Genomic DNA, 15,335 nt, shown 5'->3' with positions numbered 1-15,335 from the left:
TGCTTTATTTCACTTGGCATGATGTTTTCAGGTTTCATCCATGTAGTAACGTGCATCAAAACTCAGTTACTTTTTTTTGTATGCTGTATGGTGGGGGTCACATTTCATTCTTTTCCATGTGACTATCCTGTTATTGCAGAACCGTTTGTTGAATTTTTTCTTGCAGGGGCAAGTGCACACACTGGGAATCGAGCCCAGATATCCTGCATGGCAGGCGAAAATTCTACCACTGAACTACCCTTGCACTCCACTTGATTACTTTTTATGGCTGAATAGTCTTCCACTGAGCCGTGCATCTCCGATTACCTTCTGGACATGTCTACACGGATATCTCACTTTGTACGGTTAAACGCAAACTCAAGTTTACCTTTATGTAGAAAGGAAATATACATTATCTTAGCCTACATATGTAGAGAAAACCTTCCAGAAAGATATGTGTCAGAAGTTAGCAAAGCAAACAGACCAACCAACAAACAAAAGAGTCCCACATCATTAGCTCTGTTTCCAACCTCTGCGTTACATGAAAATGTTCACAGTAATTATTTCTGGGTGGCAGGACTACGGCTGGGCTGTCTGTCTGTTCCTCTATGTAGATGTACATACTGAGGTTTCCTCTGGAAACATGTCTCTTTGACTAAAGTTAGCCCATTGATTAAATGTCTGACTTTTCAACAATGGCATGCGGATTACTTAAACAACAACAGTAATTATAATAATACCCCAAAGCTATCTTCTTCCCAACCCTCTTGTCAATTCATTCTTACTCCAGATTTTCCCGTTTACACCAGCGGTACTGCAGTTTTCCCTAAAAGCTTTTGGTCATATGTGATATCCCTATTCCCCTCTCACATTCTGTTACTACCCTGCTCTGTGGTTCCTTGGGAGTATTTCCTATTTCCCCTGTTAGTTTTTAAATTCTTAAGGGGCATCATCCTTGCTTTATTATCTCCCCAAGAACCCTCACAAAGCATCTCATAAACTTCATAAATGGTTATTGAACCTTCTGCTCCATGCCCCAGGCTTGTCTGCATCTTGCAACTGTCACCTGGGTGAGAAATTTCTGCTATAAATAGGCAGTTTCTGTTTCAAGTATGGTTTGCCCTTGATATTTACATCCCATTTCCTACTCAACCCAAGCCTCAAACACAAAAATTTGAATTAGAGTTGGTACTCAAATTCTTTGTTGAGGTACAAGGAAACAGGACCCTTTAAGAACCAATTAAGCAATGTTGTGGAGTTTTTTTTTTTTTTTTTTTTTACCTTCAATATTCTAGTTGCTGTCACTACATTTGCTAGGGAATTCCTGACAAGGATTTACTTATCCTTCTGTGCTGTAATTTCTGCAGTTCCCTTGTTTCTTTTTGCGATCAAGTTCCAGATGGCTCAGCAGTGCTTCCAAAATGAGTATTTTGACAGTTTGCTTCGTGCTTGCAAACCGTGTCACCTCCGATGTTCTAATACCCCTCCTCTATCGTGCCAGCGTTATTGTAATGCAGGTAAGTAATAATTTCTTGAACAATTATTCATGGACATGAAGTACTCTTTCTATATCACCAATTATCCAAAAAGTAGATATTCCAGGGAAGATGGTGAGATTTTCTGAATCAGAGAAAGGGGGGAAAAAGGCAATGATTTAAATGCCTATAGGAGTAAAGTAATTATTTAGAACCTAACTTAATTTTATTCATCACTATTAGCAACACAGATTTTTGTCAACTCTTCTAATTAAGTATTATTTGTTTTGTAAAAGTCGATGCGGAGCTCAATAAGAAGGAATGGACTATTCACTATATGTGAATCAGCAGGAGTGAATTTCAAAATAGGTATGTCCAGTGAAAGAAGCTAGGTTAAAAAAAAAGCACATACTATACGACTACATATACATAAAATTCCTGAAAATGCAAACTAGTCTATTGTGACAGCCAGATCAATGGTTGCTTAGGGTAGGGTAGGGGAGCAAGCACCACGGGAGGGAGCGATGATAAAGGGGCATGAGATAACTTTGGGGAGTGATGGATATTTCATTATCGTGATTGTGGGGAAGGTTTTGCAGGTATGTATCCAATGTCAAAACGTATCAAATCGTGCACTTTAAATACATGCAGTTGATTGCATTTCAATTATATCTCAAAAAGGTATTTTTTAAGTACATAGGAAAAAAAGTCAGTGTTGGTAAATTATGAGAGTTGAACGACAATCTGTAATCAATGTGAATGTTATGTTATCAGTGCATTATCTGTCTGACATTCTTTTAATAAAGGTGTGACCAGTTCAGTGAAGGGAACAAATGCGATTCTCTGGACCTGCTTGGCAGTGGGCTTGATACTTTGTTTGGCATTTTTCGTGCTAATGTTCTTGCTAAAGAAGATGAGCGCTGAACAATTAAACAACAATTTTAAAAACACAGGTTGGTTTCATGGTAAATCTTTGAAATCTGTTTTGAAGAGGTGGTTATTTCAAGTTTCAGTTTCTTTTCTATTTTAACATTGAGTATTTCATTCAGTTAGAGTGCAACGGTGGCTCAGTGGCAGAATTCTCGCCTGCCATGCCAGAGACTGGGGCTCGATTCCCAGAGCCTGCCCTTGTCAAAAAAAAAAAAAAAAAAAAAAAAAAAAAAGGTGTTAGAGGACAGGCAGACTAAATAAACTCCTCAGTAGAAGCCAGCTGCCTTCATTCTGGTGTTGATACCTCGGTTGCAAGTCTCCTACAATGTCAGCCTTTCCTCAGAAATTACTAAAATATTGAGGCGTCCTCTGGAAACATCTGTCTCTTTGACTAAAGTTAGCCCATTGATTAAATGTCATAGTATCAAAAAGTGCTACCCAGATCTGGTAATACCAGGAAAAGTATATTTGGCAAGACTCATGGCTGTGTTTTCAATACAAATGTTAAGTGTTTTTTTCTTGGGAGAAAACAATTATATTGAAAAATGCTAAAATGAATATTATTCCTGGATTATTTGAGCAATCATCTAGGAAAATAATTGACTTTATTAAGCAGAGGAGACTTAATTCAAGAGAAGTGAATGTTCTACTAAAGGACTGAAGATAAAAATATATCTGCAGCACCTTTGCTTGTGATCTGATTCCCAAACACTTGCCAGCAATTGCCCTATTTTCTTACGAATTTAAATTCCACGCATAATCTGTAAAGCATGTATCTCATTTGCTTTCTGCGGCAAAAAGCAGTAAATGGCTGATCCACATTTGCCTCATTTATTCATTTTTCTTTTCTTTTCCTGGGGTCTGGTAGACAGGTAGGGAGTGACTTTAAGTGTAATTTTTTGGGAAGATGTTACACTGCAGAATGTCGGGAAGTAGTAAACCAGCTTCACAGGTGTCTAATGGGGACATAATGGAGACTCCTTCCTTGTGGGATCACAAGAAATTCACTTAAAAAATATAACCAGCTGAAAAATGCTCTGTTGAAGTGTCTTTACTTCTGAATTCTAAAGTGCTACCCACTGGCTGATTTTGGTGGGCTGCACATACGGTGATTACTGTCAATTTTTAAGAGCTCAAGATGGGGTCAAAACTTCAAAGGGCCATGTGGGTGGCAAATGAGAGTAGTGGACCAGGTAGAGGGCCTGGCACCAGGGGCTGAGCCTTGGCTAAAGGCCACAGCGGCTCTTGATTTCAACCAATTGTTTCCACCTAGAAAATCTGTCTCCATGTTGTCACATTTTTTTGTCTTTTTAAAGAGACTCCTGCAATCTGGATTTGTATGCAAAATCTCTTGTTTTTTAAATGTGAGCCAACATAAAACAACAACACACACTCAAAAATACTTATAGTCCAAACAAAGCAATGCCGTTTAAATATACGTGGCAAGTCATCTGTTAGGTTGTGACTTTCAATGTAGGATGTACTCGTTCTTGTATGAAAAGATCTGGTTTTGAGTCCTGATGTGCACTGCTAAGACTGTCATGACCACATCCCTTGGGAAATTAGTTTAATGTTTCTGTTTTTGTGTACTCAGGATCAGCTCTCCCAGAGGTAGTTAAGGCTGAGCCGGCCAACAGCAAGTCTGGTACTCAAGTTATTGTTCCGAGAGGCCTGGGGTACACCGTGGAAGAATGCACCTGTGAAGACTGTGCTAGGAGCAAACCAAAGATTGATTCTGACCATCTCTTTCCTCTCCCAGCCATGGAGGAAGGTGCCACTCTTCTTGTCACCACCAAAACGAATGACTGTGGTAATAGCCTGTCAGCTGCTGCAAGTGTCACAGGAAGTCAATTTCTACTAGAGGATGAACCATTTTAACTGGTGTAGCGCTATGTTGAAAATCTCTTGTAGTAAGAAAATAACAATGAATTATTTCTTTTTAGGACTGTATTCATCTGTTGCTGATATAATTTTTTGCCCTCTCCTTCTGGCAACTTTTTATGTTAGATGTATTTCTCAATTTCACTGCTGGGAGGTTAACTTGGCTTCATGATTAAATTCTAGACTTACTTAAAAAAAGGGAGTGCAATGCACGTAGATCCTAGAGTCACACATTTCTGTGACAAGACTACTTATTTCCTGAACATGCACACACACACACACATAAACACACACATTTCAGGACGAACTGGATTTTTCTCTTTATTGCTAAAGGAAAGCAAAGCTGTCCTATGAACTTGTGTAAATAGGAGCCCAGAGTCATTCAGTCACACCAATTCAGTGTACATTGCATGATGGTTCCTAACCTTGTGAACTTCCAGCTTGCTACAGGCATTAGGCATTACTATAATCATGCAAATAAATGTTATGTAATTGCAAACTGTGGTAAAGGTATACGTATATTAGATTCCATTTCAGGCCCTAATGCAGATGTGTAATAATCATAGCTAACATTTACATATCCTTATTTATGTGCCAGGCACTGTTCTAAGTGCTTTACCTATCTAACTCAATTAATGTACACAACAACCTACAAGATGTGCCATTATTATTCCCATTTTACAGATGATGATAGAAACTGAGTCAGAGCAAGGGAACATAGCCAGTAAGTGGCAGGGCTGGGATTTAAACTCAGTTAGCCTAATTTATTATTGTTTTTCTTTTTGCATCTGTTTAGTTCCATTTCTGAGATCCCATCCCTTTGGGCTGCAATCTTAGTTACTATTGGGGGAGGGTTCCCTTTCTTTCTCCTGGGGTCTCGTGTAACAGGGATATACCCTGGTCACCTGTTGACTTTGGTCATTGTTAAGATGACCCATGGCACCACAGCATAGACCCTCAAGTTATTGGAGCTCTGTGGCTTTTGTGCCAGATTCGGGATCGGGAAGTTTAATGGGGCCTTTTTGCTCATTTGGAGTCCATCACGACTCTATTCAGGGCAAAAGGAGACAAGAGAGTAGTTAAGGGACTGGCCTTGGCTGCCAGGTTGCCTGGCTTTGAATCCTGGCTCTGTTACTAGGAAGTTATAGACTTCGGGTGACCATGGAAAAGTTCTTTAATCCATGCCTCAGTTTCCCCAACTGTAAAATGGGGATAAAAATAGTTTTTATTCATAAGGTAGTTTTAAGAATGAAATGACTTAATTATAAAATATATATATATATATATATAATTTCTAAGTGTCTGGTTCATAAAAAGTACTTTGTGGTAGTTGCTATTACTATTATATTGTCACTGGCCCCTTTGAGATCTGGTCTCTCTCTGAGGGTAGCCCACACACTTTTCCTGTTACACAGGCTCAAAAGATTGCCCTTGGCTCCTCACAGGTCCTCTTTCTATTCTCCCCCACCCACTAACCCCTAGTACAATCTCTTAGTGAGTTTAGATTTTCCAAAAGCCCAGCAGAGTTGCTGACTTTGGACTTTTCGATTGTTGGTCCTCTAGGAAAAAATTCTGGGAAGAAGGAATTACAGTACTTAATGTATTTTCTTTGACTGATTTGGTTGATGGTAGAAAATGTGGGGAGGAAAAGCACAAATTACTAATTCAGTAACTCAACCTGCCTCAAGTGCTATGAAGAAATTGTCTCGGGTACTCTGAGAAGGTACCCTGGGAACTCCATGAAGCAGGTACACTGTGCCTGGTCAAAGTTGCAGAGGTGGTCAGACCTAACCTAGGCTTTCTAGCGGGAGAGTACGACAGTTTATTCATTAACTGGAATAACAAACTTTTACAAAATATCATTTTGTAAAAAAGGAAATCAATATACCACCCCAACACAGGAATTCTAATTTTTGTATCCTCTTAGTCCTTATTTCATGGCTGTATTTTGACACAATTGATATCTTGGTGTACAGACCATTTTGCATCAGGTTTTTTCACTGTATGTATCATCACTGGCATTTCTTCATCATCTTCATAATTAGCATGTTTAACCTCTGCAAGAGTTCCCTTGTGATGGGCCATGATTGGTTTAGCTTTAGGCGCTTCCCACTTTTTCACTATTATAAACAATGCTGCAGAGCTTCCTTCTCCAAAGAGCTTTTTGCTGCTTATTCGGTTCCTTAAAGGTAAACTTTCAAGAGTGGAATTGCGTGTTGAGAGGCAACGCAGTAGGAAGAGTGTGGGGCTGTGGATTCACCCAAAACTGGGCTGGAATTCTGGCTCCATTTTCTAGTAGGGCTTGGTCCTCAACTCAATTTTTTTAACTGGCTCAAGACCCATGAGCGGATCAATTGAGTATCAGTCAGCATTAAAAAAAAAAAAAGAAAAAGAAAAAGAAAATAGAAATGAATACATTACACACAATTATTTTTGTTAAACATCTATTTATATGTATCAATATGTATACCGGGTTGTAGTGTAAAGTGGATTTTAAAATTCATTTTAAAATTGTTTGCTGGCAAAACAAGTTGGGAAAAAAACTCCCCAGGTTTCTGGGTTTCCTCTTTCCCATCTGTAAAATGGGACAATAATCTGGACTTCACAAAGTAGTTGTGCACGTAAAACACGCGCGTCTATATTCAGGTCCATCTTGTCCATCTCCACTGCCACTACCAAACACCATTCTCTTGCTTGAACAATTGCTATAGCCCCCTGCCCAGCTGCTGCTTCACCCTGCTCAACTACAATTCATTCCCAACACATGAAGAGTGATTGCCTTAAACCGAATTCAGGTTTCACTACCCCGTTTAACTCTTTGCAGTGGCTTTCCACTAGAGTTCGGGAATAAAAGTCCAAACTCCCTACCACGGCCTGTAAGGCCCTAACTGTCCGGTCCTCTGCCCTCTTCTTCAGTCTTTTGGCTCTCACCCTCTCTCTCTCTGGTCAGTCTCTCCACTCAGGGCCTTGGCACCTGCTCTTTCTTCTGGGAACTCCCTTCCAGCGGATCTTCCCCGGCCGGCTGCCTCTCCTCATACAGGTCTCAATTGAGAAGTCGCCTCTTCCGAGAGACCCCTCGGGGCCACCCATCTTTCCAGCCCCCACAACCTGGCCCGATACTTTCTTTTACTTTTCCTTCTCAGCTTTTCTTTCACCTCCCGAACGATGTGGTCTCAAAACTCGTGACCTAGTTCACTGACAGACGAGTGAGCCCCAGGAGGGCGAGGAGGCGGCCCGAGGCACTAGGGGACTTGAGGAAGGGCACAGCCCCCCCGCCGGGTCCCCGCTAGACCCCGAAACCCCCAGCCGTGGCCGCCGCGCACCTACCCCTACTCTCGGCTCGACCGCGCGCGCCTCGGTGTTTTCGATCCGGGTCGGAGGGCGGGGCTGGGGCGGCGGAGCTCTACTTCCGGGGCGGGGCGGGGCGGGGCGGGGCGGGCGCGCTATCTCCCGGCCTGTCTGCAGCTCCGCGGCACTGGCAGTGGCGGCTGTGGCGGCTGTGGCAGCACTGGCGGCGGGACGGCGCAGGCACCGGTCCGGGGAGCGGCACCATGAGCGGTGAGTGGCGGCCCCGCCGCTGTCACCCGCCCCGGTCGCCCCGGCTCCCGCCGCTCCAGCTGCTCACTCCGGCCCCCGGGGTCCTCCCGCCCAGCGCTCCCATCTTCCTGACCCTGGCCACCGGGACGCCTAGGTCTTGGCCCGTGGTGGCCTCCAGTTCTCTCACTTCCCGAATCTAGGCATTTCTGTTCCTTCTGACAGTTGAATATCAGCTGCAAACAGCCCGTAGACCCCGGGTCCCCCAGTCTCTTCCAGTCCTCCAGCCCCCCTGCCCAGTCACTAGCCCCCCAGTTCTCAGTCCCCCCTAGTTCCTCGACCCCCTGAGTTCCAGTCCCAACCCTCTGTCCCCTTCTTCCCTAGTCATTCCCACTACCCAGGCCCCTTGTCTCCAGTCACTCTTAATTTCCACACTGTTGAAGAGCATCTCTAGACATTTTTAGTTTCTCACCCTTGAATTCCCATGTCCCAGTAGCTTCCATTCCTCATAGGAACCTCTGTGTGCCAACCCTTTTGTCCGAAGGTCGTTTTTGGCCCCTTGTTCTCTGTCCTCCACAATGCTTCAATGTTCCAGTCACCAGTTCCCAGTTACTGTTCTGCTTCCCTCTCTGGTCCTTGGTTCTTACCCATGAGTTCTTCCTTCACATTCTAACCCCTTTCATTTCTTTTTCTGGCTCATGTAAACTCTTTCTTGTCCTGTCTTGCAACCCTTCCCATCTTGCCCAATGCTGAGTCCATCTGCAGTTAGCCGTTTCACTCCTGGCATTCTGCCCTGCTCCCTCCCGCCCAAGGGAGAGGGATGGGTCTGATGGGGAGGCTGGGAGAGGTAGGGAGGTGGGAGTCCACAGACCATTCGTCTTTCGTGTTTCTAAAGTTTGTCCCTAGACTCTTGATTACTTCACAGCCTTTTCCCTCTGAGGAATCCTATTGGTGTTTGGGTGCTAAGTCATTCCTGGGTGTTTATATGGAGATGGGAGTGACTCAGGGAAGCATCTCAGTTCACTCGTGACTGTCTTTCCTGCCACTCTTGGGTCTGGATTTGCTTATGAGGACTCACCTAGCCTCCTATGGCCTGCTTTTCCCTCACTGTGGAATTGCTTCTGAAGAATCCCTGCCACCAGCCCCCTCTGCTCCAGCTTTCCACTGAGGAATTTCGGGAGGGAGAGGGGCAAGGTGAAGAGAATACTCTTCACTTAAAATTTTTGCTTTATGCTCTGTGGATTTTATTTTTTCAAGATCAGGATTTGTGAAAATTATGGTCCTAAGGATGGGATTTGGGGGTGGGGGTGGGGCGGGTTCCAGGGAGTTAGTCCGTCTTTTGTTGTCAAAGTGAGGATTTTTTTTGCCTAATTATTGTTTCCTGAATCTTGAATATTAGTGATAACATGACAAAAATGTGATGAGTTGGCTTTCCCCCAGGAGAAATATAACCCGGTATAAGTGCAAGCCCTGGAGCCAGACAGTTTGGGTTCAAATCCTGGCTCTGTCACATACAGACTATGTAATTTAAATCAAGTTGTGGACCTCTCTGAAAGTCTCACAGATTGGGGAAAAATAATAATACTTACATTCCAGGCTTCTTGTAATGATGGAATGACGTCACTCAGCTAAAGTTATTGGTGCTGTGTCTGTCTCTCCGTGGTATGCTCTATTGTCGTTTCTCCAGGGCTCAGTGGAGTGGAGGTGGGGTTGTTTCTTGGCTTAGGTCTGGAACAAGGGCTGGGGCTGGCCTCCTTGAAAGGGTCTCCTTTTTGAAGTGACCATGGTGTCTTTACCACAAACATAGTTCCGCGCCACTCTATCTTCTGCCTTTCTCACCAGAGCAAGTGAAATCAAAAGCCAAGGGACATTGATCAGCTTATCTTTAAAGGAGCAAGTTAGTATCAAAACTAAGGAAGTTTTTAAGTTTTATTTTTAGTTAATCATTAGGTCTGGGACCAAACAAATTACAAAAGGAAAGCAACAAATGGCTTTATGGGAGAAAGCGTTAAGAATGAAAGCTTTCTTTTAGAAAGATTGTCGTTGAGGCAGAGAAAGTGATTGCTAAAGAAGGGGAAGTCCAAGGTATTTTCAGTAGTTTCTTGAGAATGTAGTTGAAAGCTAGTGTTCCCACCTGTAGGACTGACAATTGTCAGACAATAAATAATGTGACATGGAAATATTTCCTCTCTTTTCATCATTTTTTTAATAGAAAATTTAAAATATCACATAGTAGAAAGAATAATATTATGAACCCCCATATACCTACCACATTGTTTCAACATTTACCAGCTGATGAGAATCTCATCTATATCCCCATGAACTCCCCCCATTATTTTGATGTACATCTCAAGAGACCATATCATTTTACCTGTAAATATTTCAGTATGTGTTTAAGATAGATTTAAAATTAAAAAAAATCATAATTAAATTCCACTATCATACCTATAGAAATTAACAGTAATTCTTTAATATCATTAAATATCCTGTCAAGTTTCAAATTTCCATGATTGGCTTATAATTTTATTTTGTTTATTTTTTAAACTTAGGATGTAAATAAAGTTTGAGTATTACAAGTTGGTTATATCTTTTAAGTCTCTCTCTCTTTTTTTTTTTTAACACTTCAGTGATTTTTAGTGTATTAACAGCATTGTACAACACAGTAATCAATTTTATAAAATTTATCATCCCTGAAAGAAACCCCTATACCCATTCACAATCACTCTCCATTCTCTCCTTCTCCCCAGTCCTAAACAACTAGTCTACTTTCTGTTTTATGGATTTGACTATTTTGGACATTTCATCCAAATGGAATCGTTCATACGGCTTTTTGTGTCTGACAAAAGCATAATGTTTTCAAGGTTTGTCCATGTTGTAGCATGTATCAGTACTTTATTTCTTTTTTATGACTGAATAATGTTTCATTGTATAGATACGTACCACATTGGGTTTATCCGTTCATCCATTGATGGGCATTTGAGATGTTTCCACTTTTTGGCTAGCTAGTAAATAATGCTGCTCTCAACATTTGTGTATAAGTTTTTGCATGGATATGTGTTTTCATTTCTCTTGGCTGTATACCTAGGAATGGGATTATTGGGTCATGTGGAACTCTGTTTAAGAGTTAAGGAACAGTTAAGGAACTGCCTGACTGTTTTCTGTAGAGGCTGGACCATTTAACCATCCCATCAGCAATGTTTGAGTGTTCTAATTTTTGCATGTCTTCGCCAGCACTTGTTTTTATCTGCCTTTTTGATTGTAGCCGCTAGGGCGTGTGAAGTGGTACTGTGGTTTTGATTTGCATTTCAATGATGTTGAGTATCTTTCATGTGGCTATTTTTCTATCTTCTTTGAAGGAATGTCTGTTCAGGCCCTTTGGATTATTTGACTTTTTATTATTGAGCTGTAAGAATTCTTTATATATTCTGGGTTTAAGTCCCTTATTGGGTATGTGATTTTCAAAAATTTTCTCCCATTCTGTGGGCTGTCCTTTCTCTTTCTTGATGGTCTTCTTTGAAGCACAAAGATAAGTGCTTTTTAAACTTTAGCTCTCTTTCTTAACCCCTTGCAATTTTGTTGAAGGTTTCATAGTCGTTTATCCTGTAAGGGTTCGTTATGGAATTTTGTTGATTACTTCCTATTGATATGGCTTAACATGTTTGTTTGTTTCCTGTATATCCTAAAAATTGATAATTAGAGTCTGTTGTGGTTTTTTTTTTTTAAATTCAAAATGAGTTGAGTCAGAGGTCAGATGGGTTCAAGGCTAAAGTACATAAGTGCAAATAACCAGGAACTGGAATGGCCCTCATTAATGCATATACAAGATAAATGGGTATCAGGAGGCCAGAAACAACCCAAATAACCATTAGTATGGGAGCAGATAAATATGTTATAGTCACATGATGGAAAACTTCAAAGGTGTTAAAAGGAATAAAATGGATTTCTACACATTGAAATGGTCATATCTCAACAACATTAATGCTCTGTAAAAAAAGCAAAGTGAAGAATTATAATTGCAATGTATACAACTGCTGTTACTCCATTCCTTGTTCCACTGAATCATTTCTTAATTGGTTTCCTAGACTCTAGTCTTTCTTTTCCCTTAAATTGACCATCAGTGAACTAGTTCCAACAGGCTAATCTGACCTTGTGATTCCTTCCCTAAGGAAGAAATTATGCATAAGATTGAAACCCCTTGGGCTGGGTATAAAATCCTCAGTGATATGGACCTTTTCTCATTGATGTAGACCTTTTATTCATCCACCCAATAAAGATATATTCTACAATCCCTGAGATAGGCACTAGAAATGGCCCTGGGGTCAAGGCAGTAAAGAGCAAAGTATGTTTTCTGACATTGTAGAACTTACTCAGTAGGGGAGACAACAGATTTAAAACTGCACGGAAAATAATTGCAGATTGTGAAAAATATATATGCTTCAATGCAGATTATGACATACGCACAAAACAGTGTTTATGGATTCACACACGTGGGTAGAAGGGAACACATTTACCTGTCTGACAAGCGTGGGTGGTTGTCTCAGGGTTGTAGTGCTTAGAGGGTGCTCAGCTTTATCAGTAATAATTTGTCTTATTTTTTTTTCAACAGTCCAGTAGGTAGGAATACTTGTTTGCCAGCCTCTGCAAGCTAAGGAATTCTGATCTCCAGATAATGCGTTTGCTCTTACTGAGAAAGTAGAAATTGTAGAGCCGGAGAGTCAGTATTATTCTTAAGTATTGTTTATTCTATGACTTTGTATTTAAAGGTTCTTGATGTTCATTTCCATCAGTAATTATTCTGTTAAGGATCCTTTAGGGTTAGACAGACACTGAATCCCCACACCAAGGGTAGGAAGTCTGAAAGGTCAAACAATTTGTGCAACAGATGATCTCTAAGGGTGTGATGTACCAGCATTTTGGTCTGGTTGGGTAATTTACAGCTGTTTCTTGCTTGGTATTTATGTACATCTTGCAGCTTTTTCTTACTTTTCTTGAGTGTTGAAGGCCATAGTTTTTCTCTTTAGCACCTACGTGGCCATCTCCAGCTTCTACTTGTAAGAAGAATCAGCTGAAATGACCAAATGGAAAAAGAATATTTGTGGTTTTCATTCAAAGCAGAAAAAAGTGATGATATCAGATTTTTTTTTTCCTAATGAAAGCACTAGGTTGACCTATTATGGCAGAATGCCAGAAATAAGTGTTCCATTGTCAGCAAACCTTTGATCACCTGTGTTTGCAAGTAGCAGTTGACTAAATTCCACTGACATTTGATCCTCCTTTGCTTCCTTGATGTGTGATTTAGCCTGAGTAACCAGTAGGAAGGTGAGTTCTTAGAGCTTTTAAAATTTGGAACTAAAATCCAAGATTTTATGGACTTCCTCAAATTGTGTCAGTGTGAATTATGTGAACATAATTCCAAATAAAGCACTTTCCAGCCTGCTACTGTCTTGTTTATACACAGGCTGTGGATTTTCCATGGGGGTGCTATCAGTGGGGGAAGAATTGCTTCTCCAGGGGGAGAAAAACGTGAGATATGCATGTAATACTTAAACAGATGTACAACATATCTGTGGTATTAAAATTTCATGGAAATAAGGAAAACTGGTATTTGAGAAAGGATTATATGGAAACTACTTTTTACATGTTTTTTTCGGTAAACCTACAATTGCTCTAAGAAAAAAATTAAAATAAAAGTTCATATAGGGGACAATTAGGAAAAAAATATAAAAAGGCTTCTTAGGGGGAAGATAATGAAAAAAGAGATTGAGAAACACTGATGATATAGGCTGAAGGAATTTTATTATTATGTATAAATATACTTTCTGCTTTCGCCTTTAACATTTCAGGATAAAACTTTATCTCAGTGCAACATGGTCTTCATATTGATCACTTGTATGAACTGCATAATCCATCAGCATTCTATCGTTTTGCATGTAGCATAATTTTTAAACTATTGGCTCAACTTGTAGAAATGTAGGTTGTCTCTTCCCACCCCCTTTTTTTCTATTCTAGATGGTGATGCAGTGAATATTTTTGTGCAAGGTAGTTTTCCTTCTCTTAGATTATTTCTTCTTTTTTTAAAAAAAAATTTTTTTTTATTAATCAAAAAAAAAGAAAAGAAATTAACACAACATTTAGAAATCATTCCATTCTACACATGCACTCAGTAATTCTTAGTATCATCACATAGACGTATGACCATCATTTCTTAGTACATTTGCATCGATTTAGGAAAAGAACTAGCAAAACAGCAGAAAAAGATATAGAATGTTAATATAGAGAAGAGAATTAAAATAATAATACTAATAAAAAATATATATATAAAAAAGGAAAAAGAAAAAAACAAAAACAAAAGATACAAACAAACAAACAAAAAACTATATTTTAGGTGCAGCTTCATTCAGTGTTCCAACATAGTTACATTACACTTAGGTATTATTGTGCTGTCCATTTTTGAGTTTTTGTATCTAGTCCTGTTGCACAGTCTGTATCCCTTCAGCTCCAATTACTCATTATCTTACCCTGTTTCTAACTCCTGCTGGTCTCTGTTACCAATGATATATTCCAAGCTGATTCTCGAATGTCGGTTCACATCAGTGGGACCATAAAGTATTTGTCCTTTAATTTTTGGCTAGACTCACTCAGCATAATGTTCTCTAGGTCCATCCATGTTATTACATGCTTCATAAGTTTAGTCTGTCTTAAAGCTGCATAATATTCCATCGTAGGTATACGCCACAGTTTGTTTAGCCACTCGTCTGTTGATGGACGTTTTGGCTGTTTCCATCTCTTTGCAATTGTAGATAATGCTGCTATAAACACTGGTGTGCAAATGTCCGTCTGTGTCTTTGCCCTTAAGTCCTTTGAGTAGATACCTAGCAGTGGTATTGCTGGGTCGTAATCCATTCTGCCATTCTATGTCTTTTGATTGGGAAATTCAGTCCATTAACTTTTAGTGTTATTACTGTTTGGATAATATTTTCCTCTACCATTTTGACTTTTGTATTATATATATCATATCTGATTTTCCTTCTTTCTACACTTTACTCCATACCTCTCTCTTCTGTCTTTTCATATCTGACTCTAGTGCTCCCTTTAGTATTTCTTGCAGAGCTGGTCTCTTGGTCACAAATTCTCTCAGTGACTTTTTGTCTATAAATGTTTTAATTTCTCCTTCATTTTTGAAGGACAATTTTGCTGGATATAGAAGTCTTGGTTGGCAGTTTTTCTCTTTTAGTAATTTAAATATATCATCCCACTGTCTTCTAGCTTCCATGGTTTCTACTGAGAAATCTACACATAGTCTTATTGGGTTTCCCTTGTATGTGACAGATTGTTTTTCTCTTGCTGCTTTCAAGATCCTCTCTTTCTCTTTGACCTCTGGCATTCTAACTAGTAAGTGTCTTGGAGAACGCCTATTTGGGTCTATTCTCTTTGGGGTGCGCTGCACTTCTTGGATCTGTAAATTTAGGTCTTTCATAAGAGTTGGGAAATTTTCAGTGATAATTTCTTCCATTAGTTTTTCTCCTCCTTTTCCCT

General features: G+C 40.1%; 2 protein-coding genes across 4 annotated transcripts in view; both read left to right on the top strand.

Moving 5' to 3' along the window:
• The first annotated feature begins 1,178 nt into the window (after nt 1-1,178).
• TNFRSF17 (TNF receptor superfamily member 17) lies at nt 1,179-4,984 on the top strand. The gene is made up of 3 exons (XM_077141770.1): nt 1,179-1,496; nt 2,261-2,407; nt 3,979-4,984. The coding sequence occupies exons 1-3, from the start codon at nt 1,379-1,381 to the stop codon at nt 4,260-4,262; spliced, it is 549 nt and encodes a 182-aa protein (XP_076997885.1). The 5' UTR covers nt 1,179-1,378; the 3' UTR covers nt 4,263-4,984.
• Nucleotides 4,985-7,699: 2,715 nt separating this feature from the next.
• The window catches only part of SNX29 (sorting nexin 29), a 669,987-nt gene continuing 662,351 nt past the window's right edge, over nt 7,700-15,335 (top strand). For 2 of the 3 annotated variants that reach the window (XM_077141762.1, XM_077141765.1), the window contains exon 1: nt 7,717-7,823. In XM_077141762.1, coding sequence (XP_076997877.1) covers nt 7,817-7,823 — 7 coding nt within the window. In that variant the 5' untranslated portion in view covers nt 7,717-7,816. Of the gene's footprint in view, nt 7,824-15,335 lie in introns of all 3 variants that reach the window. The other variant, XM_077141767.1, reaches the window with a different exon arrangement.

Source organism: Tamandua tetradactyla, chromosome 23 (assembly GCF_023851605.1).
Source record: "Tamandua tetradactyla isolate mTamTet1 chromosome 23, mTamTet1.pri, whole genome shotgun sequence".
Taxonomy (NCBI): domain Eukaryota; kingdom Metazoa; phylum Chordata; class Mammalia; order Pilosa; family Myrmecophagidae; genus Tamandua; species Tamandua tetradactyla.
The sequence above is the reverse complement of the archived record's forward strand: the minus strand, read 5'-3'. Positions and strand labels throughout refer to the sequence as shown.